General features: G+C 43.1%; 1 protein-coding gene across 2 annotated transcripts in view; it reads left to right on the forward strand.

The window, feature by feature from the left end:
• KPNA6 (karyopherin subunit alpha 6) overlaps nucleotides 1-26,976 on the forward strand; it is a 51,185-nt gene extending 24,209 nt beyond the window's left edge. For both annotated transcript variants that reach the window (XM_082611893.1, XM_082611894.1), the window contains exons 2-14: nucleotides 8,914-9,047; nucleotides 9,877-9,969; nucleotides 10,375-10,474; nucleotides 11,797-11,891; nucleotides 12,679-12,810; nucleotides 14,422-14,510; nucleotides 15,419-15,518; nucleotides 16,034-16,197; nucleotides 16,378-16,456; nucleotides 18,043-18,168; nucleotides 18,489-18,616; nucleotides 19,645-19,823; nucleotides 21,782-26,976. In XM_082611893.1, coding sequence (XP_082468019.1) covers nucleotides 8,914-9,047; nucleotides 9,877-9,969; nucleotides 10,375-10,474; nucleotides 11,797-11,891; nucleotides 12,679-12,810; nucleotides 14,422-14,510; nucleotides 15,419-15,518; nucleotides 16,034-16,197; nucleotides 16,378-16,456; nucleotides 18,043-18,168; nucleotides 18,489-18,616; nucleotides 19,645-19,823; nucleotides 21,782-21,969 — 1,607 coding nt within the window. In that variant the 3' untranslated portion in view covers nucleotides 21,970-26,976. The remainder of the gene's footprint in view (nucleotides 1-8,913; nucleotides 9,048-9,876; nucleotides 9,970-10,374; nucleotides 10,475-11,796; nucleotides 11,892-12,678; nucleotides 12,811-14,421; nucleotides 14,511-15,418; nucleotides 15,519-16,033; nucleotides 16,198-16,377; nucleotides 16,457-18,042; nucleotides 18,169-18,488; nucleotides 18,617-19,644; nucleotides 19,824-21,781) is intronic.
• The last annotated feature ends 442 nt before the right edge of the window (nucleotides 26,977-27,418 follow it).

A 27,418-nucleotide genomic window follows, 5' to 3' on the forward strand; every position in this document is an offset into this window, starting at 1 on the left:
CTCTGGATTGGTTCCTTTGCAAAGGCATGCTCTTAAGCACGATTGTTATCTGTGGGAGTTAGCTAGCCATGGGAGTGGCAGTCTCTCCTGGGTTTGTAAGGCCCCAAGTGCCAGAACATCAGGAACACAGAAAATAAGAAAATATAGTTAATATAATTGGCCCTGTGATGAATGAATGCAAATAAACAAATACAGAATGTTAAAAAAAAAAAAAAAGTTAAAACCGGGATTGTATGTTAGATTTAAATGGAGGACATATGCTGCAATTAAAAAGTCTTTTGTGGTAAAATATAATTCACCATTTTGACCATTATTATTATTTATATATATATATATTTATGTATTTATTTTTGGCTGCGTTGGGTCTTCATTGCTGTGCACGGGCTTTCTCTAGTTGCGGTGAGCAGGGGCTACTCTTCCTTGGGTGTGCAGGCTTCTCATTGTGGTGGCTTCTCTTGTTGTGGAGCATGGACTCTAGGCATGCAGGCTTCAGTAGTTGTGGCACGTGGGCTCAGTAGTTGTGGCTTGCGAGCTCTAGAGTGCAGGCTCAGTAGTTGTGGTGCATGGGCTCAGTTGCTCCGCGGCATGTGGGATCTTCCCGGACCAGGGCTCGAACCCTTGTTCCCTGCATTGGCAGGCGGATTCTTAACCACTGCACCACCACGGAAGTCCCACCCCTATGTTTTATTCTAAGAGTTTTATAGTCTTAGCTTGTTTATTTAGGTTGTTGATCTATTTTGAGTTTTATGTATGGTGTAAGCTAGGGATCTAACTTCATTCTTTTGGATCTGAACATTTAGTTGTCCCAGCACCTTTTGTTGAAGAGACTATTCTTACTCCATTGAATGGACTTGACATCTTGTCAAAGATCAGTTGGCTGGCTGTGGATGTGTGAGTTTATTTCTGGACTCTGTTCTATTCTGTCAATTCTTTTTTTCTTTTCTTTTCTATCAATTATATTCCATTGATCTATATGTTTATCCTTATGCCAGTACCACACAGTTTTGATTACTATAGCTTTGTAGTGAGTTATGAAATCAGGAAGTGTGAGTTCTCCGACTTTATTATTTAAGAGTCTGTAGTTTCCACATATTTGTGAATTTTCTAGTTTCCTTCTGTTATTTATTTCTAGCTTCATTCCATGTGGTGAAGGAAGATAATTTGTCTGATTTCAATCTTTTAGAATCTGTTGAGACTATGGCTTAACACGGTCTGTCTTGGAGAACGTTCCATGCACACTTGAGAAGCCGTTTTCTGCTGTTGTTGGGTGGGAGTGTTCTATATGTCTTTTGGGTCTACATGATTTATAATGTTAAAGACTTCTATTTCCTTATTGATATTCTGTCTAGGTTCTATTCATTATTGAAAGTGGTGTATTGAAGTCTCCAAATGTTACTGTAGAACTGTTTTTCCCTTCACTTCTGTCAGTGTTTGCTTTATATATTTTGGGGCTCTAGGTGGTGCATTTATAATTGTTATATCTTCTTGATGAATTGACACTTTTATCAGTAAATGTCCTCCTTTGACTCTTGTAACAGTTTTTGACTTAAAATTTTTTATCTGATAGTAGTATAGCCATCCCAGCTCTCTTTTGGTTACCATTTGCATAAATATCTTTTTTAATCCATTTACTTTCAGCTTGTTTGCATTTTGGGATATACAGTAAGTCTTTGCAGACAGCATATAGTTGGATCATGTTTTTTTAATCCTCTGCCAACCTCTGCCTTTTGACTGGAGAGTTTAATCCATTTAAGTATAATGTAATTACTCAGGAGTTCCCTGGTGGTCCAGTGGTTAGGACTCTGTGCTTCCACTGCTGGGGGCCCAGGTTTTATTCCTGGTTGAGGAACTAAGATTCCTGAACCACATGGCACAGCCAAAAAAAAAAAAATGTATAATGTAATTACTGGTAAGGAAGGACTTCTGCCATTTTGTTCTTTTTTTCTATATGTCTTAGGCTTTTTTGTTTTGCGGTACGCGGGCCTCTTGCTGTTGTGGCCTCTCCCATTGCGGAGCACATGCTCCGGACGCGCAGGCTCAGCGGCCATGGCTCACAGGCCCAGCCGCTCCGTGGCATGTGGGATCTTCCCGGACCGGGGCACGAACCCGTGTCCCCTGCATCGGCAGGCGGACTCCCAACCACTGCGCCACCAGGGAAGCCCGTCTTAGGCTTTTTTTCTCCCTTTCTTCCTCTATTACTGCCTTTTGTATTTAGTTGGTTTCTTGTAGTGAATTGTTTTCATTCCCTTCTCATTTCCTTTGTGTATATTTTTAATTTTTATTTTGTGTGTGTATATGTATTTATATATAGAGATTGTGGTTACCATGGGGATTACATTTAACATCCCAAATTTATAACAATGTAGTTTGGATTGATACCAACTTAACTTCAGGAGCATACAAAAACTTTGTTCCTGTACAGCTCCAATCCCCTCTTTATGTTGTTGCTGTCACAGATTATATCTTTATATATTGTATGCCCAATAGCATCGGTTTATAATTATTTTATATGTTTTTCTTTTAAATCATGTAGGAAATAAAAAGTGGCATTACAACCCAAAAATCCTATAGTACTGGCTTTTGTATTTCCCCATGTAGTTAACCTTTACTGGCTTCAAGTTACTGTGTAGTGTCCTTTCATTTCCTTTCATTTTCAACTTGAAGGACTCCCTTTTAGCATTTCTTATAGAGCAAGTCTAGTGGTTAACAAACTCTCTCAGCTTTTATCTGAGAATGTCTTAGTTTCTCCCTTGTTTTTGAAGGACAGTTTTGTCAGATACAGAATTCTTTGACAGTTTTTTCTTCTAGCACTTTAAAAATCTCAGTGCCTTCTGGACTTCATGGTTTGTGATGAGAAGTTGGCTTATATGTGATGAGTCACTTCTTCCTTACTGCTTTCAAGATTTTCTTTTTGTCTTTGGCTCTCAACAGTTTGATTATGTATCTAGATGTGGGTCTGAATTTTTCTCATGATTAATTGGGTATCTTTATGTGTACATTCATGTCTTATATTAAATTTAGGAAATTTTCTGCCATTATCTCTTCAGAATTCTTTTTCCCTTTCCCTCCCATTTGTTTGACTCCCTAAATGCATATATTGTGATTTGCTTGTTGGAGTTCCATGGACCCTTAGGTTCTGTTCACTTTTCTTCATTCTTCTTCCCTTTCTTCTCAGACTGCATAATTTCAATTTTCCTGTCTTCAAGCCTGCTACTTCTGTCTGTTGCCTGCTCAGATCTGCTGTTGAACCCCTCTAGTAAATTCTTCATTTCAGTTATTATACTTTTCAACTCTAGAACTTCTCTTTGGTTCCTTTCCTTTTCTTTTCTTTTTTTTTCTTTTTTTTGCGATACGTGGGCCTCTCACTGTTGTGGCCTCTCCCGCCGCGGAGCACAGGCTCCGGACACGCAGGCCCAGAGGCCATGGCTCACGGGCCCAGCTGCTCCGCAGCATGTGGGATCTTCCCAGACCGGGGCACGAACCCGTGTCCCCTGCATCGGCAGGCAGACTCTCAACCACTGCGCCACCAGGGAAGCCCCCATGGTTCCTTTTCTATTGTTGATATTCTTATTTTGTTCAGCATTGTTTTCCTGATTTCCTTTAGTTGTTTGTCCATATTTTCCCCTTAACTCTTGGAGTGTATTTAAGACAGTTGTTTGAAAGTCTTTGTCTTAGTTTGTCCAGTGTCTGGGCTTCCTCAGGGAAAGTTTCTGTCCATTTATTTTGTGCCTTTGAATGGACCATACTTCCCTCTTTCCTTGTATGCCTTGTAATTTTTTTTAAATTAAAAACTGGACATTTGAATATTATAATGTTGTAACTCTGGAAATGAGTTTGTTTTCTATTTGTCGTATGTTCTTGATTCTTTTTTCCCTCTTTACCTGATGTCTTTTGGATTATTTTTTATAATTCTCATTTTATCTTCTTAGGTTTAAGGAAATTTTTTTAATGGAAAAGTTATTGTATATGTACCTACTTCTTACCATTTCTAGTATTCTTCCTTTTGTGAAGATCTGAGTTACCTTCTGGTATCATTTCCTTTCTGCTTGAACAACTTTAGCATTTCTTTAGTGCAGGTCTGCTAGAGACAGTCGCAGCTTTTGTCTGAAAAAGTCTATTTCACTTTCATTTTTGAAAGTGTTTTCATTGGGCATAGAATTCTAGTTTGGCAGTTTTTTTCAGTACAGTTAATGATGTTATTCCATTATCTTCTTTTTTATTTTATTTTATTTTTTATTGAAGTATAGTTAATTTACAATGTGTTAGTTTCAAGTGTACAGCAAAGTGATTCAGTTATACATATATATATATATGTATATTTTTTCTCAGATTCTTTTCCATTATAGGTTACTACAAAATACTGAGTGTAGTGCACTGTGCTATACAGTGAACTACAGGTCTTTGTTGTGTACCTACTTTATATATAGTAGTATGTGTATGTTAATCCCAAACTCCTAATTTATCTCTCCCCCACCTCCCTCTAATATTATTTAGAATTTTTGTATCTTTGTTCATAAGTGATATAGGAAAAGTATAGGACCTTCTCATATTATCCTTCTTTGGTATTGTTATCAAAAGAATGTCCTTTCCGGTACTTCCCTGGTGGCACAGTGGTTAAGAATATGCTTGCCAGTGCAGGGGATACAGGTTCGATCCCTGATCCAGGAAGATCCCACATGCCGTGGAGCAACTAAGCCCACAACTAAGGAGCCCGCCTGCCACAACTACTGAAGCCCGCACGCCTAGAGCCCATGCTCCACAACAAGAGAAGCCACTGCAGTGAGAAGCCCGTGCACTGCAACAAAGAGTAGCCCCCGCTCACCGCAACTAGAGAAAGCCCACGTGCAGCAACGGAGACCGAACACAGCCAAAAATAAATAAAATAAATAAATTTATGGAAAAAAAAGAAAGCCCAGGACTTCCCTGGTGGCGCAGTGTTTAAGAATCCACCTGCCAATGCAGGGCACAGGGGTTCAAGCCCTGGTCTGGGAAGATCCCACGTGCTGCGGAGCAACTAAGCCCACGCGCCATAACTACTGAGCCTGCGCTCTAGAGCCCACGAGCTACAACTACTGAGCCCACGTGCTACAACTACTGAAGCCCGCGCACCTAGAGCCTGTGCTCCGCAACAAGAGAAGCCACCGCAGTGAGAAGCCCGCATACCGCAACAAAGAATAGCCCCCATTCACCGCAACTAGGGAAAGCCCATGTGCAGCAACGAAGACCCAACACTGCCAAAAATTAATTGATTAATTAATTAATTAAAAATAGAATCCAGGGCTTCCCTGGTGGTGCAGTGGTTGAGAGTCCGCCTGCCGATGCAGGGGATATGGGTTCGTGCCCCGATCCGGGAAGATCCCACATGCCGTGGAGCGGCTGGGCCCGTGAGCCATGGCCGCTGAGCCTGCGCATCCAGAGCCTGTGCTCCGCAACGGGAGAGGCCACAACAGTGAGAGGTCTGCGCACCACAAAAAAAAAAAAAAATAGAATCCACCTGCCAATGCAGGGGACACAGGTTTGAGCCCTGGGCCCCAGTCCGGGAAGATCCCACATGCCACGGAGCACCTAAGCCCATGCCACAACTACTGAGCCTAAGCTCTAGAGCCTGCGAGCCACAACTACTAAAGCCCACGCACCTAGGAGCCCGTGCTGTGCAACAAGAGAAGCCACTGCAATGAGAAGCCCGCACACTGCAATGAAGAGTAGCCCCTGCTCACCACAACTAGAGAAAGCTCGCGCACAGCAACGAAGACCCAGTGCAGCCCAAAATAAATAAATAAATAAATAAATTTATTTTTTAAAAAACCTCATTTGTAAAACAACTTAAACCTGGCATTTTCTTTTTTTTTTCTTTTTTTTTTTTTTTTTGCGCTACGCAGGCCTCTCACTGCTGTGGCCTCTCCCGTTGCGGAGCACAGGCTCCGGACGCGCAGGCTCAGCGGCCATGGCTCACGGGCCCAGCCGCTCCGCGGCATGTGGGATCTTCCCAGACCGGGGCATGAACCCATGTCGCCTGCATCGGCAGGCAGACTCTCAACCACTGCGCCACCAGGGAAGCCCCTGGCATTTTCCTTGTGGGAATATTCTTTAGTGTTGATTCAGTATATTTAATGGTTATAAGGCTAGTCACATTCTGTTTGAGTCACTTTTGGCAAGTTATATTATTCTAGGAATTTGTCTTTTCAGACATGTTAGCTAGCATAAAGTTGCTCATATTCACTTTTCAATCTTAGTTACCTAACATTATTTGTGTCCTCTTTTGTTCTTGAGAAATCTCACCAGAGACTTGACTATTTTTCATCTTTTGAAAGTTCCCAGTTTTGCCTTGTTGGTTCTCTCTGCTGTATGATTTCTCTCTCCTTTCTTTTTTTTTCCCTAACCTGTGTACCTAAGTCATTAATATTCAGACTTTGTGTTAACTTCCTAAAGCTTATACACACACAAATAATCAAATTTCAGGTATATGAAACACCGGCATGTAAAGGGCAAGCTTTAAAACTTTCAGAAGACATGAGAGGGTATCTTTCTGACCCTGAGAGTGTGAAAGGATTTATTAAACAAGACACACAGAAAAAGCTAAGTATTAAAGAAAAATTTAACTGCATTATAATTAAGAACTCCATAAAGTGAAAATTGCAAAAAATGAAAAGATACAAACTCCTAAAAGATATTTGTAATACAAATAACTAACAAATGGTTAATAACTAGAATATCTAAAGAACTATAAATCAATAAGCAAAGGACAAGTAATTCAATAGAAAAATATTCTAAGTACCATAAACAGACATTTTTCACAGAAAGGGGAACATGGCTAATAAACATAAAATCTAACCCTATTAGTAATGCAAATCATTATCCCGGTGAAGTACCTTATACTCATTAGATTGGCAAAAGTGATAATTCTGAGTAATAGGATATACATCAGTGGGAACCTGGTACGTATTGCTGAGCTAGTGTGAACTGGCATCACGTTGGAAGGCAACGTGGTACTATCTGGTGAAGTTTAACATTCACTTGCCTAAACCCAGCAATTCATTCCTTAGAGCAGCGGTTCTCAAAGTGTGATCTGCAGACTATTTCAGAGGGTCTGGGAAGTGAAGACTAAGATGTTATTTGCCAACTCAAAATAGATTAAAGACTTAATTGTAAGACCTGAAACTGTTAAAACTCCTAGAAGAAAACACAGGAAAAAAGACCTTGGTCTTGGCAATGATTTTTTTGGGTATGACACCAAAAGCACAAGCAACAAAAGCAAAAATAAATAAGTAGGATCACATAAATGAGAGAGCTTGAACTAGAAAACTTAAAAGCTTCTGTACAGCAAAAGAAATGGTCCACAAAGTGAAAAGGCAGCCTATGGGAGAAAATATTTGCTAACCATATATCTGATAAGGGATTAATATCCAAAATATATAAGGAACTCACACAATTCAATAGCAAAAAAAAAAATAATAATGCAATTAAAAATGGGCAAAGAACCTGAATAGACACTTTTACAAAGCAAACGTATAAATGGCCAACAGGTTCATGAAAAAGATGCTCAACATCACTAATCATCAGGGAAATGCAAATAAATTATAATGTGTTTATACAGTAAAATAATATGACATAGGAAAAATTAAAGAAATACAGCTCCATGCAAAAACATGAGTGAATCTTAAAAACCCAGTGGAGGGGGCTTCCCTGGTGGCACAGTGGTTGAGAGTCCGCCTGCCGATGCAGGGGACATGGGTTCGTGCCCCGGTCCGGGAAGATCCCACATGCCACGGAGCAGCTAGGCCCGTGAGCCATGGCCGCTGAGCCTGCATGTCCGGAGCCTGTGCTCTGCAACGGGAGAGGCCACAACAGTGAGAGGCCCGCGTACCGCAAAAAAAAAAAAAAAAAAAAAAAAACAGTGAAGGAGCGACAGTTCTCAGTAGACTAAACATAGTATGATATAATATTTAGGGGTAAACATATATGTGATTAATAAAAAAAAAAGCAAAGATAATGATAATTCATCATAGCAGTTTTCTTTTGGCTGGAGTTGGAGTGGGGATGGAGGGGCCTGGGATAGGGGAAGACCCTACTACTAGATTCAGGCATATTAATAATCTAGTTCTTAAGTTTAGTGGTGAGTTAACAGATGCTCATTGTATTATTTTGCTTGGTAACTTTACATTATGTTTCATTTTTTTGTATGTAGCAAATATTACAGAATAAAATTTTAAATTTCTTTAAAATATAGATGGGTGGCCACATGAGTTATTAAAAAAAAATACATGGTATGCCACTGAATTGGGTACACTATAACGTATATCACCTGGGTAGGTTAAATATATTTGAGTTTATTGGGCAAGTCATACAACTTTTCTGTCTTGTCATAGAAGTGATCATAGCTTGTGAGCATTTACCATATGCCTGTTGTTCTAAATAGTACTTTGCATGTATTAAGCTATATAATCCTTCTGACAACTCCATTTTCATGTATTAAGCTGTATAATCCTTCTAACAGCTCTATGAAATAGGAATTATTATATCCCTATTTTAAAGGTGAGCTCCTGAGGCATAGAGGTTAAAGCAACTTGTTGAAAGTTGCACAGCTAAGAATTAGAAGAGCCGGTATTTGAACCCACACAATCTGCCTCCAGGGCCTACACCTGTTAAGTCCTCTGCTTATATCAATTGCTATAATAGCACTTTCTTAATAAGTTTGTTATGATTAAAGGAGACTGTGGTGTTTGTGTTGTGTTGTTGTTTGTGTGGGGGTGGTACTAGAGATGTCAGGTGCAGTTACTGAGATTATTAGGCCTCCTTGGGAACCTGTGAGTCCCCCTGAGAAGGGGAGGGTGGGTAGGGGAAGAAGCCAGTGAGAAGGAAATGCTGTCCTCCTAAGAGCCTTTGCCAATATGTTTGTATCTTCCCTTCTTCCAGAGACCATGGCGAGCCCAGGGAAAGACAATTATCGAATGAAGAGCTATAAGAACAATGCCCTAAACCCTGAGGAAATGAGGCGAAGAAGAGAGGAGGAGGGCATTCAGCTCCGGAAGCAGAAACGGGAGCAACAAGTGGGTTAGCCCAAGTATCCTCAAACGTGCTCTTCAGGGAGACAGGCCAGCCACCATGGTTGACCTCCACCTTGCACTCTCACTTTCCTCTTGGGAAAGTAGCTTAATCTCTGTGGGCCACTCATCCAGCTTCCTTTGTTGTAAAGAAATTTTGGAAGCTTTGAGAAAGAACTGTCCCTTGTTCCTTTTCCATAATTTAGAACAACTTGGACATCATTTATGTCTTCAATATAACATTCTAGTGCTAACCCCTCGTTTTTACCCGGTAGTCACTGTTAGATCTGGCTGTCAAGGCCCAGCCCCAAGCCTGGCCCTTTAAGAATTTTGTCAGCCATCTGGGCTGCCTTACTTCTATTTCTTGAGTCCATTCTTTGTCTATTTCTTGAGTCCATTCTTTGTAAGTCTCCCTAGAACTGAGACTGTTTTAATGCCTCGTCGTCTACACTCTGCCACGCACCATGCACCACACGCCACCACCAAATTGGTTCCTTGCCCAGGTCTAGATGCTAAACTGCTTTTGCCCACCCTTTTGCTTTACCATTATTTCTTTCCTTCACAGCCTTTTATATGCATCATCTTTTATACAAAGGGCACGGGAATTTTAAAAGATTTTTTTTTTTGCTTATAAAAATGTTCTCCAAAAATGTAAACAATCTATAACATAGAAAGTAAAGCCCTTGAATGTCTTTCCATATCAGTATATTAAGCTTGGCATTTTCTCATACAGTAGCATTCCTTGACAGTTATGCCATAATTTAACATTGGGTCATACTTTGTTTTCTTTGTTTCGGTAAGAAGTCTTACCACCATCTCTTCTCTTTATTTTCAGCTTTTTAAACGGAGAAATGTGGAGCTGATTAATGAAGAAGCCGCCATGTTCGATAGTCTCCTCATGGACTCCTATGTGAGCTCTACCACTGGGGTAAGACCCTTGCAAGCTTCCCAGGCAAGCTTGGAAAGTACCTGCTTCTACAGAACAGAGATTGGTCAGTTCACATCATCTAGTTAGCTTTACCAACAACCATGCTAAGCTCTTTATTCTGTGGGCCCTTCTGTAGCTGGTCAACTTACGGAGTCAATAAGGATTCATCTCTGATGGAAACACCAGAGGAAACATTTAAGGGAGGCTATCAGTTGCCTCAGAGGATAAGAATCACTTCCAAATGTTCCAGCTTGAAGCAGCTGTGGATTAAACACCTTCTGAGCCTGCTGTTACCCCTTCCTCTTGCCCTCAAGTCTTTAGAAAGCAGGATTCCAAACAGGATTATGGGCTCATATCTGGCTCTAGTATTGGTTTGCAAAGTCGTGAACCTGTTTTATGTTCTAGGAGAGCGTGATCACAAGAGAGATGGTGGAGATGCTCTTTTCTGATGATTCTGACCTGCAGTTAGCAACCACACAGAAATTCCGGAAACTGCTCTCCAAAGGTACAAAGCCTAGTCTTCCGCAGGGGGCCCTGCATGACTTTAGCATCTTGTTTCTTCTCACTGACCTCATCAACTACTCCCTTTCACTCATTCTGCTGTAGCCCTACTGGCTTTGGTGTCCTTGGACAAGCCAGGCACATTCTTACCTTTGCACTATTTCCTCTGCCTGATATCCTTTACTTGCAGATAACTGTGTGACAGCTGCTACATTTCTATGATCAGATCCTGCCTTCTCAGTAAAGCCTACCCTGACACGCTATCAGAAATTGCAGCTCCCCCCACCCCTGCAGCCTTTTTTGTCTCCTTACCCCACCCTACCTATTCTTTTTTTTTTCCTATTACACTTACTGCCTTCTAACATAACAGGATATTTCTCATCACAAGGGTATAAGCTCTACGACGGCATAGACTTTTGGTTTTGTTCACTCCTGTATCCTCGGTACCCAGAACCATGTCTGGCATATAGTTTGTGCTCAGTAAAAATTTGATGTATGATGGGAAAAATATTCCCTGACTTTTCTTCCTCCCAAGAAAAGAATGCTGGTCTTGGAAGGGCAGTGTTTAGGGTAGGGTTGCTCCTCCCTTGGTCTTCTCTCCCTTAATTCTTTACTTGCTTAGGTAAGTAAGGTTAGTTACTTGCTTAGGTTTAGGAAGCCAAAGGTGAGCATAGTTAAATTAGGATTGGCTTTACTCTTTGGCATCTCAGCTATTTTTTACAGTTCAAAAATGACCCGCTATTGTTTTTTCTTATATATATATATATATATATTTACTTATTTATTTACTTATTTATTTATTTACTTACTTACTTACTTACTTACTTACTTATTTATTTATTTATTTATTTATTTATTTATTTATTTATGGCTGCATTGGGTCTTCGTTGTCGCGCGCGGGCTTTCTCTGGTTGTGGTGAGCAGGGGCTACTCTTCGTTGCAGTGCATGGGCTTCTCATTGTGGTGGCTCCTCTCGTTGTGGAGCACAGGCTCTAGGTGCGCAGGCTTCAGTAGTTGCGGTGCACAGCCTTCAGTAGTCGCGGCACGCGGGCTCAGTAGTTGCGGCGCACGGGCTTAGTTGCTCCATGGCATGTGGGATCTTCCTGGGCCAGGGATCGAACCCGTGTCCCCTGCATTGGCAGGCAGATTCTCAACCACTGCGCCACCAGGGAAGCCCCATGACCAGCTATTGTTAAAACTACCTCACCAAAAGGGAGTTTGGGAATGTTTAGAAGGATGGTCAGGAGTATCTAGGAAGGATGGTGGACTTACCCCCATGAAAGCATTAGCCAAAGCCTCTCCTGACTTTTCCTCTCCCTCTTCCAGAACCTAGTCCTCCAATAGATGAAGTTATCAATACTCCAGGAGTGGTGGATCGGTTTGTGGAGTTTCTGAAGAGGAATGAGAATTGTACATTACAGGTGAGGCCTGGGGTGGAGAGTTACCAGATGAAAGCCCTTTTGCCCAGAAATTGTAGTGGCATGTTTCTACAGACACATCTCGTAGGATATAGACGAGATATTGAGGGAACATTTAAGAGATGCTGTTACCTCAGAGGTCTTGACCTCAATCAAATAAGAGACCCACAAACTCTTCCCTAAAACAATCTCAGAGGAAAGATACCAGAATATGACAGACTGATTATTCAGAGGTTATATTATAAATTATAAATATAAATACATTGGGTTAGCCAAAAAGTTCGTTCGGGTTTTTCCATAAGATGTTACAGAAAAACCTGAATGAACTTTTGGGCCAACCCTAGAGGTTCTAGTCCACTTCTAACCCTGAGGTGAACCATTTAGCTTTTCTGGGTCTCTCTTCTCACAAATGGGTAATGAGTCAATCCACTGGAACTTATTAGAAACTTGGCTGAAAGGGACTTTTAGAGACCCATCTCACTCTTATCCTGGTTTCAGAGATGAATAAAGTGAAGCTCGGGAAATAAAAACGTGACTTGCCAAAGGACTCGTGGGTGCTGTGGTGCAGGACTAGACCTGGGACCATGGAAGCCCAATTCTGTCTTCCCATTACGTTATATCACTGCCAGTGCCTCTTCCTGTCATTTAACGGTGGACAGGGAAAGGCTTGTGTGGTTTTTCGTTTTTGTTTTTAAGTCAGGGGCAGGAGGCTTATTGCTCTGAGCCAGCTAGTAGGCACGGCTGCTCATCTGGAATGACCTCTCACTCATGGCTTTAATCTCACTTTCAGTTTGAAGCTGCCTGGGCTCTAACAAACATTGCCTCTGGAACCTCTCAGCAGACCAAAATTGTCATTGAAGCAGGGGCTGTCCCCATTTTTATAGAGCTGCTTAACTCGGACTTTGAGGATGTACAGGAACAGGTAATGCCCAAATTTGACTTAATTCTTTTATTTATTTATTTATTTATTTATTTATTTATTTATTTATTTATTTATTTATTTATTTATTTATTTATTTTTTGCGGTACACGGGCCTCTCACTGTTGTGGCCTCTCCCGTTGCGGAGCACAGGCTCCGGATGCGCAGTCTCAGCGGCCATGGCTCACGGGCCTAGCTGCTCCACGGCATGTGGGATCTTCCCGGACCGGGGCATGAACCCGTGTCCACTGCATCGGCAGGCGGACTCTCAACCACTGCGCCACCAGGGAAACCCCGACTTAATTCTTGATGGTACCAGTGGTATAATAAAAAGTATATTTTGTTCTTATCCCCAGTTAAGAGGTTAAGAGCAAAGAGCTCCTAAAAACATTGGGTTTTTCTTAGTGATAGAAGTGCCTTTTGTTATTCCTAAAGAGCCCCTTTGGGACACACCTGAGTCTGTGCTAATGCGGTGACTCTGGGTGGGTCCCTAGATAGCTTCAGGAAGGGAGGTCTAGTCATCAGAAAGACCAAATTTAGGATTAGAGGATAGGAACTCTCAGCCCCACCCCACCCCCACTCTTCCCACCCCCACTCTTCCCACCCCTACTCTTCCCACCCCTCCACCCCACCCTCCCCAGGGAGGTTAGAGGGGCTAGAGATTGGGTTATAAAAAGGCTTGAACAGTGAGATTCAGAGAGCTTCTGGGTTGGTGAACACTCAGTGTGCTGGGAAGGTGACGTGCCTGGAGAGGGCTTGGAAGTTCTGTGCAACCCCACTCCTCAACCCATACCTTGCCCTGTGCATCTCTTCCATTTAGCTCTTCTGAGTTGTATATATTACAGTAAACTGGTAAACGTAAGTGAAGTGTTTTCTTGAGTTCTGTGAATCATTCTAGTGAATTATTGAACCTGAGGAGGAGATTGTGGAACTCCTGAATTTATAGCCAGTTGGTAAGAAGTATGGGTAGCACCTGGAAATTGCAGCTAGCATCTAACTTGAGGGCAGTCCTGTGGGACTGAGCCCCTAGCCTGTGGGATCTGCCCTAACCCGAGTTAGTGTCAGAATTTAACTGAATTGACCCAGTTGGTATCAGAGAATTGGTTGTTGGTGTAGAAAAAACTCCACACATTGGGCATCGGAGGTGGTGCTGGAAAAAAGACACCACAATACCCATTTCTCAGCACCTACAGATCATAAAAACCCAACTTCCATTTCTTCCACTGGTTGGATAGAAGTGGAGAGTGGTACTAGGGTTTTTTCCTATATTACTACATATAGGGTTGGTCCTATGAGGCTACAAGAATGCAATTTTCCCATCATTTTCTCCTTTTCTGGGGGGTGGGGATAAGGAGGTCTTGGTCTGGCTTCTCTGGCTGCAGTACAATGTCAGCCTGCCTTCCCCAATGAACCAGGAACTCTTAGAGAAAAAGTCCTCATAGAGCAAGTGCTCAGTTTTAACAAGGAGGGTACCTGAGCTTATTTAGTGTGTTTCAGGTCTTGATGGGGTGTTTGTCCTGGTTACTGGTGGGTGTCACTCTGTAGTTGTGAGCATAAAGTACTCACAGAAGCCACTAGGCTCTGTGGGTGACAGTTCCATCATCCCTTTTTTAGGCAGTCTGGGCACTGGGAAACATAGCTGGAGACAGCTCCGTTTGCCGAGATTACGTCTTGAACTGTTCCATCCTTAATCCTTTGCTAACGTGAGTAATTATTATCATCTGCACCTGGGGTATCTTTCTAGCAGCCATGTGGCAGATCTTTGGGGAGCAGTTTACCTTAAGACGATGAGTGAATACAAAAATGATAAAAGTGCATTCTCATTGCCAGAGTAAAAGATAGTATCTTTTGAGAGTAAGAAGATTGTGTCACTGGTCTGTGTCTTGTGCTTCCTCACTTTGTAGCACTGTAGAATCTCATGTTGGTCATACCTGTCTCATTGTTGAGCCAGAGGAGAGAGCAAGGACTAGCCCATCTGGAAGCATCTAACCTTCTCTACGGAATGCATTGATTTGCTATGGGTTTATGCCTAGTACATTGGAGAGCTCTGTTGTAAGCCACAGATCTAAGACCCCTTGCAGAGTCATCTGGATGCTCCCATCCCTTCCTCTGTACCCTTATAGTAGAGCTACATCTAAACCAAAACAGAGGGAGGAGCTTTTCTTGAGAGGCCACAATCTCATAGGCTACTATTATAACTACTTCTTGGGTCTGTCATAGAAAATCATTCCACAGTGCATGGTTAAAGCCCTCACACTAAACTTTCAGCTTTTATTTCCAAAGACAACAATACTCTTGTTTAGAACTTGTGGCCACAGTTAGGGGCACAGTATGTCCTATCTTAAACGTTTAGCGTGCTTACTCACAGTCCAGCCCTCTGTTTGTCCTTATTAGCTATGGTCTTAATAAGCCATAGCTGGTCCTAATCCTCTGTGAAGATGTAGGTCGGCCTCCTGGGCCAAACAGGCTCACTTAACTTAAATCTATGGGTAGGAAGAAACAGGCTGCTAGAGTCTTAGGGGTCTGATTGGATTTGCTCCTGGGGTTCGTAGGCAACAGCTCTATGCAAAGAGCATCATTGCTCAGGATCTGGCTTTGCTGTCCCCTTCAGGCTGCTTACCAAGTCCACACGACTGACAATGACACGGAATGCAGTCTGGGCCCTGTCAAACCTGTGCCGAGGCAAGAACCCACCCCCAGAGTTTGCAAAGGTAAGAGAGCTTCTCTTTTTTTTTTTTTTTTCTTTTTTTAATACTTTATTTATTTATCTGGTTGCACTGGGTCTTAGTTGTGGCAGGCGGGCTCCTTAGTTGTGGCATGCATGTGGGATCTAGTGCCCTGACCAGGGATTGAACCTGGGCCCCCTGCATTAGGAGCACCGAGTCTTATCCACTGCGCCACCAGGGAAGTTCCAAGAGAGCTTCTTACCAATTCCTGAGTGAAAGCAGGTTCCTTCATATGGGGGAATTTTGATATGGGAGTTTTCAAGTCTTTGGGGAACCCTCCGAGTCTCATCCTTGGGAAACTGAAAAAGGCAGTCGTCAATGAAGTAGGTGATCTCATATGCCTGGATGGTAAAGTGAAAATGTGGGCCTGATGGTTTAATGTAGTAGAAATCTCCAGATCTTAGACTTACTTAGTAGAGGAGGGCTCAGCAATTTTAGGGTTAGTGGTAGAGATGATGTAACCATGTCTGCCTGAGTCCCTCTCTCTCTGCTTCCAACAGGTCTCCCCCTGTTTGCCTGTGCTGTCTCGCCTACTCTTCAGCAGCGACTCAGACTTGCTGGCAGATGCTTGCTGGGCCCTTTCTTATCTGTCTGATGGCCCCAACGAGAAGATCCAGGCAGTCATAGACTCTGGAGTCTGCCGGAGATTGGTTGAGCTTCTAATGTGAGTGATCTCAGTTAGAAAGGGTACAGATTCCCTAAGCTTCTCCAAGCTCAGAACTGCAGTCAGCAGTCTGCTGCCCTATCCAAAGGTCTGGAGCCATGAGTGCTGCTGGCCTTGGTGGTCAGCCGAGTTGAATGCCATGTGCTGGCCCTCTACTGATCAGATCGCCCTCCTCTGTAGGCACAACGATAACAAAGTGGCTTCTCCTGCTCTGAGAGCTGTGGGTAACATCGTCACCGGGGATGACATCCAGACCCAGGTAAGGAGGAGGAGGAGAGCTGTCTATGGACAAAATCCTTCCCTGCCACAGACTTTGGTCCTGGTAGGAGGCAACATGATCTAGGAGAGAAAGCATAGGCTTGAGTGAAAAATTCCAGCTCTGCCACTTTCTGTATTATTTGGGGGCAACTTGGTTGCCTTCATTTTTTTCTATAAATTGGAAGCAAGTCATCATCCATTGGGTGCTATTGAAGAAAAACTAAATGGAATAACCTGACTCACTACCTGGGACATTGTAAAGTAATTGTTAACAGATTTTGAGTTATGGTACCTTTGAAATACTAAAAGCTATGGAACCTCACCCCTACTTCCTAGACCTTTAGGATCCCATGTCTCATGTTACTCTCCTGTTAGTAACACTTCCATTGAGAGCACAGTATACAGTGTTTCTCTGTTCAAAGGCTAGAGATCTGAGTATTCTTTGTGTCTTGAGTAGTTTGTATAATTCTGTGGAATTCTTAACAAATTTCTTACAGGTGAGCAGTCTCACTCAAGCCCACACTCATTTTCTAGGTCATTCTTTTGTGTTTGTGTGTGCACGCGTGTGCCTGTGTGTACAGATATTCATAACTTTTTCTGTTTTTACGATTTTTAAGTATAGTTCACTGGCATTAAGTACATTCACATTTTTATTCAACCATCATCGCCATCCATCTCCACCATTTTGCATCATTCCAAACTGAAACTCTGTACCCTTTAAATAATAACTTCCCATTTCCCCCCCCCCCCCCCCGCCCATCCTTTGGTAACCACCATACTACTTTCTGTCTCTTAGGAGTTTGACTACTCTAGTTACCTCATATAAGCCGAACCATATATATTTGTCCTTTTGTTTCAGCTTATTTCACTTAGCATAATGTTTTCAAGGTTCATCCATATTTTAGCATGTCACACCTTCATTCCTTTCTGTGGCTAGATAATATTCCAAGTGTGCATATGCTACATTTGGTTTATTTATTCATCTATTGGTAGACACTTGGGTTGCTTCCACCTTTTGGCTAGTATGAATAATGCTGCATTGAGTATTGGCATACAAGTATCTGTTTGAGTCCCTGCTTTCAGTTCTTCTGGGTATATATCCAGAGGTGGAATTATTGGATCACATGGTAATTTTATGTTTAAGATTTTGAGGAACCACCATACTGTTTTGCACACAAAACAGTGTAATGGCTGTGCCATTTTACATTCCCACCAGCAGTGTACCGGGTTCCAATTTCTCCGCATCTTTACCAACACTTGCATGGCCTGGATTTTTTAAGGATAACTATTCTAATAAGCGTGAAGTTGTATCTCACTGAGGTTTTGATTTGCATTTCCCTAATGATTAGTGATGTTTGGCATCTTTTCATGTGCCTATTGGCCACCTGCATTTAAAAAAAATTTTTTTTGTATATTCTGGATATTAATCCTTATCAGATATATGATATGTATATACTTTCTCCCATTCTGTGATTTGTGTAATTCACTATGTTGATGGTGTCTTTTGGTACCCAAAAGTTTAAAATTTTGATTTTAAGTCCAGTTTATCTAATTTTTCTTTTGTTGCCTGTGCTTTTGGTGTTCTAGGTCATTCTTAACTGTTCAGCCCTCCCTTGCCTCCTCCACTTGCTGAGCAGCTCCAAGGAGTCAATCCGAAAGGAAGCTTGTTGGACCATTTCAAATATCACTGCTGGCAACAGGGCTCAGATACAGGTAGAACAAGCAGGAGGGAAGTCGGCGGGGGGGCAGCAGGTAGAAAGGCCTGGGAACATGAGACATTGTGGGATATTGCCCTCTAGAAGAAAAAAATTATTTCCCTTTTTAAATTGGGGTCAATGGATGCTATCAGTCAAAGATTCTGTGTAACAGAAGCCAGGTTCCTCTGTAGCATCTTACCTATGTGAAAAGAACTTTCAGGAAGGGGAAGATGTCTTAATCTTTTAGCTGATTTGGGGTCTGGATTTGCTTACCCTTCTTGAAGTGACTTTCTTTCTTCCCCCACACCCCACCCTCCACCCCCCATTTCTTCTCAGGCTGTCATAGATGCAAATATCTTCCCTGTGTTGATTGAAATCCTTCAGAAAGCAGAGTTCCGTACAAGGAAAGAGGCAGCCTGGGCCATCACCAATGCCACCTCAGGAGGAACCCCTGAACAAATCAGGTATCACAGTCCTTTCCCATCGTCTTGAGTGATATGTGTACTCTACCTCTTGGCTCACAGTTCACATGTGACCTCTAAACTGCCTTTTGTGGGATAGGTCTGCCCCTGTCCAGTAGGGTTTAACTGGTGAGCTGCTAGAGTGTAGCATGGGAATCTGAAGTATATTCCTATAAACCATGTACCTCTTTTCCCTCCTGGAGAATGGAAACTTATGACACAGATATCTCTCTCCTCTGCCTCTTTCTACCCTCAAGAGAATTTAAATCTGTGTAATTCTCAATTATCCATACAAATGAAAGAGAACCATGCTATGGCTCATTCAGAGCAGCTTCTTTGGGAAATCATTTTTGGCAGTGATACTTGGGAGAAGCAAATAGGAAAGCTATTTTGTGCGAGGATACTCTCTGATTTTGGTTTCCATTATCAACTTGAGTAGGAGTGGTGGGAATTGGAGAAGTGCCTTGCCTTCAGCTTGTAGCTTAGGAAGGGGAATATATTCATTATAAATAAAACCTTAGGAGAAAAGGATAGCCACTGAGTGAAGCTTTTGAGGATACAGGGTTGTAAATGGCATTTTGGACAGGAGAAAGCATAAGTAAAGGTACAAAAATCAGAAACCTGGAGACCTTTACTGTTTGACTGGAATGTAATATTCTCGGACGGGAATAATGAGAGGGGAAGCTAGAAAAGGTTAGGAGCCAGATTGTATTGTTATGACTGTAGAGCTGGGACTACAGAAATTTTAGGCAGGGAAATGATGTGTTCAAAGTAGGTAATACTGCAGCAAGGAGACATTAGAGACAAAGAGGAGGAATCCATGGCAGCCTTCTACATGGAAATGAACTAAACCAGTAGCATTGGGAGGGTGATGAGATTGAGGTAAAGGATGGGTGGTTATGAAAGCTCAGTCAGAGTGAATTGCTGAGAGCATTGATGTGTGTGAGGGAGACCCAGAGGCCCCGTAGCACCTTCCTGGCACCTCCCTTGCCTTGTCTTAATTTAGAACTTACCTGGTCTCTGCCCCTCAGGTACCTGGTCTCCCTGGGCTGCATCAAACCCCTGTGCGACTTGCTGACTGTGATGGATTCAAAGATTGTGCAAGTCGCCCTCAATGGACTGGAGAACATCCTTCGGCTCGGAGAGCAAGAGGGCAAGCGCAGTGGCTCAGGGGTCAATCCCTACTGTGGCCTCATCGAGGAAGCCTATGGTAGGTGCCCTCTCCCCAGCCTCACGTCTGCCTTAAGTAGAGAGAAACTCTGAAATAGTATACATATGTGAGGGTGTGTGTTTTGAGGGGGTCATCATTGAATGCAAGGTTTTATCCCACCAGTTCCATTTCCTCTGAGGAGCAGTAGATGAGTTCTGTTTCTGATAGGCTCTACCTAGTAAGTAGGTTATGGTACAGATGCAAAAATAAAGCTCCAGAATTGATAATAGAATCAGGAGCTGGAAGGCATGTTTTCAGCTGAGTTTCTAGCAGCAAGTTCTTTTCTTTCTTTTGTTTTGTTTTTCCATTTCAGTTTATTACAAGATATTAAATATAGTTCCCTGTGCCATACAGGAGGTCCTTGTTGTTTATCTGTTTTGTTAATAGTAGTTTGTATCTGCTAATCCTAAACTCCTAATTTATCCCTCCCCACCCTTTCGCCTTTGGTAACCATAAGTTTGTTTTCTATGTCTGTGAGTCTTTTTTTGTTTTATAAATAAGTTCATTTGTATCATTTTTTAGGTTCCACATAAGTGATATCATATGATACTTGTCTTTCTCTGTCTGACTTACTTCGCTCAGTATGATAATGTCTAGGTCCATCCATGTTGCTGCAAATGGCATTATTTTATTCTTACTTATGGCTGAGTAATATTCCATTATATATATGCACCACATCTTTATCCATTCATCTGTTGATGGATATTCCAATTGCTTCCATATCTTGGCTATTGTAAATAGTGCTGCTATGAACACTGGGGTGTATGTATCTTTTCGAATTACAGTTTTCTCCAGATATATGCCCAGGAGTAGGATCGCTGGATCATATGGTAGCTGTATTTTTAGTTTTTTAAGAAACCTCCATAGTGGCTGCACCAGTTTACATTCCCACCAACAGTATAGGAGGGTTCCCTTTTCTCCACACCCTCTCCAGCATTTATTATTTGTAGACTTTTAAATTGTTTTGGCTGCACCGCATGGCTTGCAGGATCTTAGTTCCCGGACCAGGGATCAAACCCAGGGCCCCGGTAGTGAGAACACTGAGTCCTAACCACTGGACCACCAGGGAATTCCCTTGTAGACTTTTTGATGATGGCCATTTTGACTGGTATAAGGTGATACATCATTGTAGTTTTGATTTGCATTTCTCTAATAATTAGTGATGTTGAGCATCTTTTCACATGCCTATTGGCCATCTGTATGTCTTCTTTAGAGAAATGTCTATTTAGTTTTCTGCCCTTTTTCTTTAAGATTCTGTACACCTACAACACACACATTTTTTAAAAATATTTATTTATTTATTATTATTTATTTTTGGCTGCGCCGGGTCTTAGTTGCGGCATGCGGGATCTTTAGTTGCGGCATGCAGACTCTTAGTTGTGGCATGCATGCAGGAACTAGTTCCCCGACCAGGGGTCGAACCCCGGCCCCCTACATTGGGAGCACGGAGTCTTACCCACTGGACCACCAGAGAAGTCCCTAATGCCCATTTTTTTTATTGGGTTGTTCGTTTTTTTGTTATTGACCTATACAAGCTGTTTGTATATTTTGGAAATTAAGCCCTCATCGGTCGCATTGGTTGCAAATATTTTCTCCCATTTTGCACGTTGTCTTTTCGTTTTGTGTATGGTTTCCTTAGCAAGGTCTGTTAGTGCTGGATTGACTCATGACTCATCTCCAAGAGATTCGGAACAGTAGTGGTTTGCCCAGGTTAAACGCAGAATCGGGACTAGACTCTCCGGTTTATAACTGACATTTTGGTCTTTTTCCTTTGGGGTTATGTCATTTTAGGTAAAGATCTCGGCTCTCCTCTTTCAGATCAAAGAGAGATCTGATCATATTACTTGTGTTTATAAATGCTAACATAACTCAGGGAAGGAAAAAATAGATTGTTTCATGGACCCATAGAAAAGCACTCAAAGTTTACTCTTCTCCCTCCTTTCTTCTTGCCACCATAGGCTTGGATAAAATTGAGTTTCTCCAGAGCCATGAGAACCAGGAGATCTACCAGAAGGCCTTTGACCTCATTGAGCACTACTTTGGCGTAGAAGATGATGATAGCAGCCTGGCTCCCCAAGTGGATGAAACGCAACAGCAGTTTATCTTCCAGCAGCCTGAGGCCCCCATGGAGGGCTTCCAGCTATAATGTCTGCCTCCGGGGAGGGGAGGGGATGGGAAGCACCACCAACCAGCGGAAAAGCAGCCCTCTGGTGGGCGGGAAACCAGCCCCCCCACCATCAGCCACCACACACCTCTGCTGCCCTGGAAACTGTGCTCTTGACCTGCTCCGCCCCCTTCCCTGGAGGGAGCACCCTCTGGACAGACAGAACCATCTGAGGCTCACATTTGGGTTTTGTGACAAGAAGGGGACGTGTTGGGTTTTTCTTCCTTACACTAGATTTTGGCTGCACATATGTCTTTAACCCAGGAGCCCAGGGGTAGACAAAGGAGGACTGAGGTAATCAATTTTGCACCTTTTTTATTTTTATTTTTTTTCTTTAGTGGTGACTTCCTTCCGTTTTATCTTCCTTCATCCTTCCCAGTCCTCTGCCCTGATCTCTGTAACTCTTATCTTGGGTACTTGAGCAGATGGAATATTCCACACGTCAGGGGTGGGAGGGGAGGGGAGAAATCCAAAACAAAGTGTTCTTGCTCGGACAGAATATTAATCTTGTATGCTTGGATTGCGTTATTTAATTTTTTTTTCTTTTGCACATTTTTCTTGTATTACGATTGCTCTTTCCCAGAGCCATGAGTTCCTGGTTTTAGGAATCCCAGCTGCCAGCATTGTCTGGGACTAGAGACTGAGGGGGAGGTCACCATGAGACAAAGGCCCCTCCCTCCCTTTAACCCCTTGCCCAGACCTCTTTAGTTTGGGAGATACCCTTCACTCTCCTGGGGCACGTACACCAGTGGGAGTGAGGGGAGAGGAACACAGGCCTTCAGACGGGGCTTCCCATGTGTCGCTACTGATCCCATGTTTCCTACCCACCTTCCAATGGTGCGACCCAACTTCATTTGTTTACTTGAAAATTCCCCTCAGAGTTGAGATGAACCTCTGAGGTAGCTGTATTTTCTCCTAAGCACGTGACAGAGGGCTGTGGTCCTTCCTTTCTCCTGAGGAGAAAGTCCTTGCTCTGGTGACCCATAAGTTGCAGAGGAGGTTGGAGTGAGAGTGTCATGTATTGGGATAGCCAGTGGATCCCTGCCTTTGGCCTTTCTTCTTCTTCCTCTTCCGTAGTTGGATCATGTATATTTTACTTCCAAAGGAGAGAATGTCAAAAAGTTCTGTATTTTTTTATATTCTATATATTACGTAGGTCAACCTTAATTGGTCTCATGAGGAAGAACTGTCTCTGTAATTTCTGTGAGTAGGATACTGTGAGGAAAACCAAAAAGAGATGTGGAAGCTCTTTTGCTCAGGAAGCCTGACCTTGATCCTCCTCTCTGCTTGGGTTCCGGGCCATCACCAGGGACCAACCCTTAGCTCTGGAACCTTTATATAGCAGGGCAGCCTGGTCTGATTGTCCTAGTACCTGAATGGAGGGAGCAAGGATGGCCCCGGGGCCCGGTGAAGTCTACCACTCTAGTCCTTACCACTGAGCATCCTGCTTACATCAGGAAACCCAGAAAGCAGTCTGCCTCCTCAGATTCAGTCTCAAACGCCCTTGTCCACATAAGTTATCACAGGTGGCTGCCGTCTCCTATCTGAGAAATTTAGCAGCCTCAGGACTTTTTTTGAGAGTGATTGATGTCTTCCCTGATTGGGATCCTTGTACATGGTTTGGATTTTACCCTTCCTGTGACAAATATAATCCTAATGCCTTTTCTTTCCCCTTTGAGTAGAGCTACTGCAGTGCCTCAATGGCTTGCCTGTGTGCTTCAATGGATTACATGTGATAGTAAAGCCCAGGTGTTGGGGGTGGGGTGGAGGAAGTTGTTGGCTAAGTGTAGGCCAGTGGTGGAGCTGAAGGCACAATCTCTCTGTCCCTGCTTCCCCACAGAGGTCAGGCAGAGGTGCCCTGCTCCAAACTGTATTTTCCCTTCCCCAGAAACAATGCCATTCTTGCTCCCATTGCTACACAAACCCCCTCTGGCTCAGGTGAAATCCATGCCACTCTGCTTACAGATAAAACGTTCAGTTGTTTTTGGCCACTGGTCTTGAATTTGCCCTCTCTTGCCAGTGTTGAGATCCAACTCCAGAGGCATTTTCTGAGAAAGGTGGTTGGGACTGGTGGCTATCACTGAAAAGTGACACCAGTGCTGTACCGCCTAAGTGAGTCAGATGCTGCTCTGCAGGTTGGCCATGATAACTACCAACCCCACTCTCCCAGGTAGGCAAGGCGCAGGACCCTCTTCGCTTGGCCTGCCGACTCCATTACAAAACCATTTTCCTACAGTTCAGAAGAAAGCCACCCCCCACCCCTTGTCCTTGTCCAAAGGGCAGAGCATTTTATTTTAGTAAGATCTACTTTGTACATCTCTAGCAATAATTAAGTCCCTGACATTGGGGCCAAATTCTTATTGTGAGACATACACATCCTGCCTTCCCCAGCTGTTCCTCCCAAATCTACTTCTGCTTCAGATCTGGGCCATGCACCAAAGAGAAGACTCTATTGATCATGGGCTACTGCTCGAACCCTGTTTTCTACAAGGACTCCGAAGGCTGAAGTCTCCCAGGGCACGAGGACAAATTTCTCTTCAGATAAACATGGCCTCTAGGAGCTTTCCTTTGTTAGTGTCTTCCTCAGACCGTGCTTTCCCATTGTATTCCTCAGACCCCCTTTTCAGTCAACAGGTGAAGTTCTTCCAGCCCACAGAGGCAGTAACATCATCTTTTGTGTCTCCTCCTCTCCTTTGGCCATCTTGGGAAGCAAAATATTTCTTTTTAGCCCAGGCTTGACAGCCACTCTTCGTGGGCAGTCCCCATCTGGACTCCAGACCCTGGCCTAGGTGAAGTCAGAGCTTTCTGACAGATTTCTGAATGGATGTTACAGGGATGGAGGGGCTCCCCAACCTGCTGTAGGGAGTAGCCTGAGAAGACTTGTGTTTGGAATCTTAATACTTCGGCACATAGCTATGTCCATTTTAAGATTTCTGGTGGGTTGGAGATACTTAGGTGTGGATTAAGGGGACAAGGAGCCTTTTTCTTAGCTAAAGTGTTCAAATACTGTTTTGAACAGTGCCAGCTATTCTTTATTGCCAGCCCTTCTGGGCATCCCACCCCCATGTCATCTTCTCTAGTATTAACAGGCTCTCTGGTCTTAGAAGCCTGCCTTCAGTTCTGAGCTATCCCCGCTGACTGACTGGCCATGGTATTGACTGCAACCTTCTGTTAGAACCACATAGGTTCCACCCTCACCTGGCCAGCCTAGTTACTTGAGGCAGTGGGTACAAAAGACCCAAGTAACAGGTGTTGATGACTTCAGCTTTCAGGGACCCTTTGTGTTCCTCCTTACCTAGAACCTTTAGATCTACTCCTGTTTTCTTTTCCCTGGAAGCCTCTTTCCAAGAGCCCTATTTAGAGCTGAACTGCACAGATTATAGCTGCTACCACACTTAAGGAAGAGCAAAAGAAGGCTCTCAGGCACTGACCTTCATTTTCTCTTAAGCCAAACCAGTTTAATATGAAAACTCTAGCAGAATGAACTAGATTTCAATTTTCTCATGTCTGCCTGCCCTCCCCCTACACTGTACAATTATCCATTTCCAGCAAAATAGAAGGGAAGGAGATGAACGCCTAGCAATACTTCCCTCCTCCTCCCACATGCCCTTCTTTGAAGGCCTCAGCTTATTTGTTCAGGCCATGTCTCTTCTCCCCAAGACTCACTCAGCTTGGTATCCATCATCTTGAATATTCCTCAGTAGATTCATCTGTGGTCTTGGCTTCTGGATTCTCAATTGAAGGCAAGGAGCCAGATTCTCCAGGTCCTCGCAGGCACTACAGGGACCCATAGAGAGAAGAGGCTGGCTGGGGACCTCAGGATTGTGTGTGCCTGTCTGCCTCCCTGGCAGGCTGGGGAAGGGTGCAAGGCTCAGTGCACTGAACCATAGGAAAGCCTCACAACCAGTAGCAACATCTTCCAGGTAGGACTATCCTAGAAATAAGTGCACGTGAGACTGAGAAATTGCTCAGAGTAGGTTTTTTCCATAGCCGTTTTAGGATTGCACATTTTAGACCAATCTTGTCCAGTGTTTTTTCTGTCTTAACTTTTGTATTTTTTTTGTTAAGCCAACAAGCTGAGAATTTGGCCCTGCAGGGATCCATGTGGTAGGCAATAGCTGCTCTTTGGCCAAGGCCTTCATAAAGGATTCAGTCATCCCATTGGCTGTTCCCAGATGAAGACCATGGTAAGGGAAGAATTTTGAGGTCAGTACAAACCAAGTAAGTCTGTTAATTAAAGCTGTTTTCCTCTGAGGGCATTTTGTATCAGGCCTGGGCTACATGCAGAATCAAACCTGGCTGTGAGAAGAGGCACCATTAAATGTGGGGCCCAGAACATCCCAGGAGAAAGGTTTGTGTAGTGTGTCATAAAGGTCTTCAGTGCATTTGGGCGCACCTCACTACTACTGGGCCAGCCTGACTGCTGATGTCCACATTAGCACATTGCTGAACCCCTCCGCTAAACTCTAGCCCTGCTCCCCTATGTAGGTCAGATGTTCGGCCTCTGGGTTTGGGAAGAGAAAACTCTGCCATAGCGACAATCCTCAGGCCCTGGAGTTGGGTATTGGCTCTTTTAGCCAGATTTGTGGGAATTGCCTTTGATTGAACCACTAAAGAAGCAAAGGGGGTATGAGGTCCCAGTTACCCAAGACAGACCAGATGTCCCTCAAAAACAGCTTGGGTTCCCAGCTATAGACCCTAGGAAGGTGAATCAAACCTTTTCCCTCACTAGTTTTTCTTTCCAAATTTATTTGCTTTTAAGAACTATAAACTCTGGCTATTGTTTTCCATGTTCTCAGGGCCCCTGGGTAGACAGACAAAGCTTGATGATTTCAGAGCAGATACAGGCCAAGAAACCATGGCATTGAGTGTGCTGAGTCCAGACAAATGATATTTATATACACATCCAAATTTGAAGAGAAAATGTATTTCTTTAGGTTTCAAACACTGTAATAGATATAAAGCAAAAATAAAAACCTGTTGCAGAGTTCTAAATCGTGTTCTTTGGAGTGATCCTAGACTGGATTTTTTGGAAGTCAATGAAGTGAGGGTGCTTGCACTTTTGACCTAACAGTGGAATTAAGAATTGTTACAGCCTGCTTCTGCTATGAAGAATTTTTGAAATCAGCTTTATTGAAATATAATTGACGTACAGTAAATGGCACATATTTAAAATGAACAACTTGTTAAGTGTTGACATATTTTCATCCATGAAACCATTACCACAGTCAAGAGTGAACACGTCCATCACCTCTAGAAGTTTCCACATGCCCCCTGGGAATCCCTCCTTTCTGCCTAACCCCAGCAACCACTGGTGGAAGCTCTGTCTCTCACAGTGGTTTAATTTGCATTTTCTAGAGTTTCTGTAATAAGATTTTCACATTTCATCACCACTCCACAGCCCTTTGAGCCCAAAGTAGTTCAAAAACTC

The sequence above is a fragment of the Mesoplodon mirus genome (assembly GCF_964341445.2).
Source record: "Mesoplodon mirus genome assembly, chromosome: 3".
NCBI classification, from domain to species: Eukaryota; Metazoa; Chordata; class Mammalia; order Artiodactyla; family Ziphiidae; genus Mesoplodon; species Mesoplodon mirus.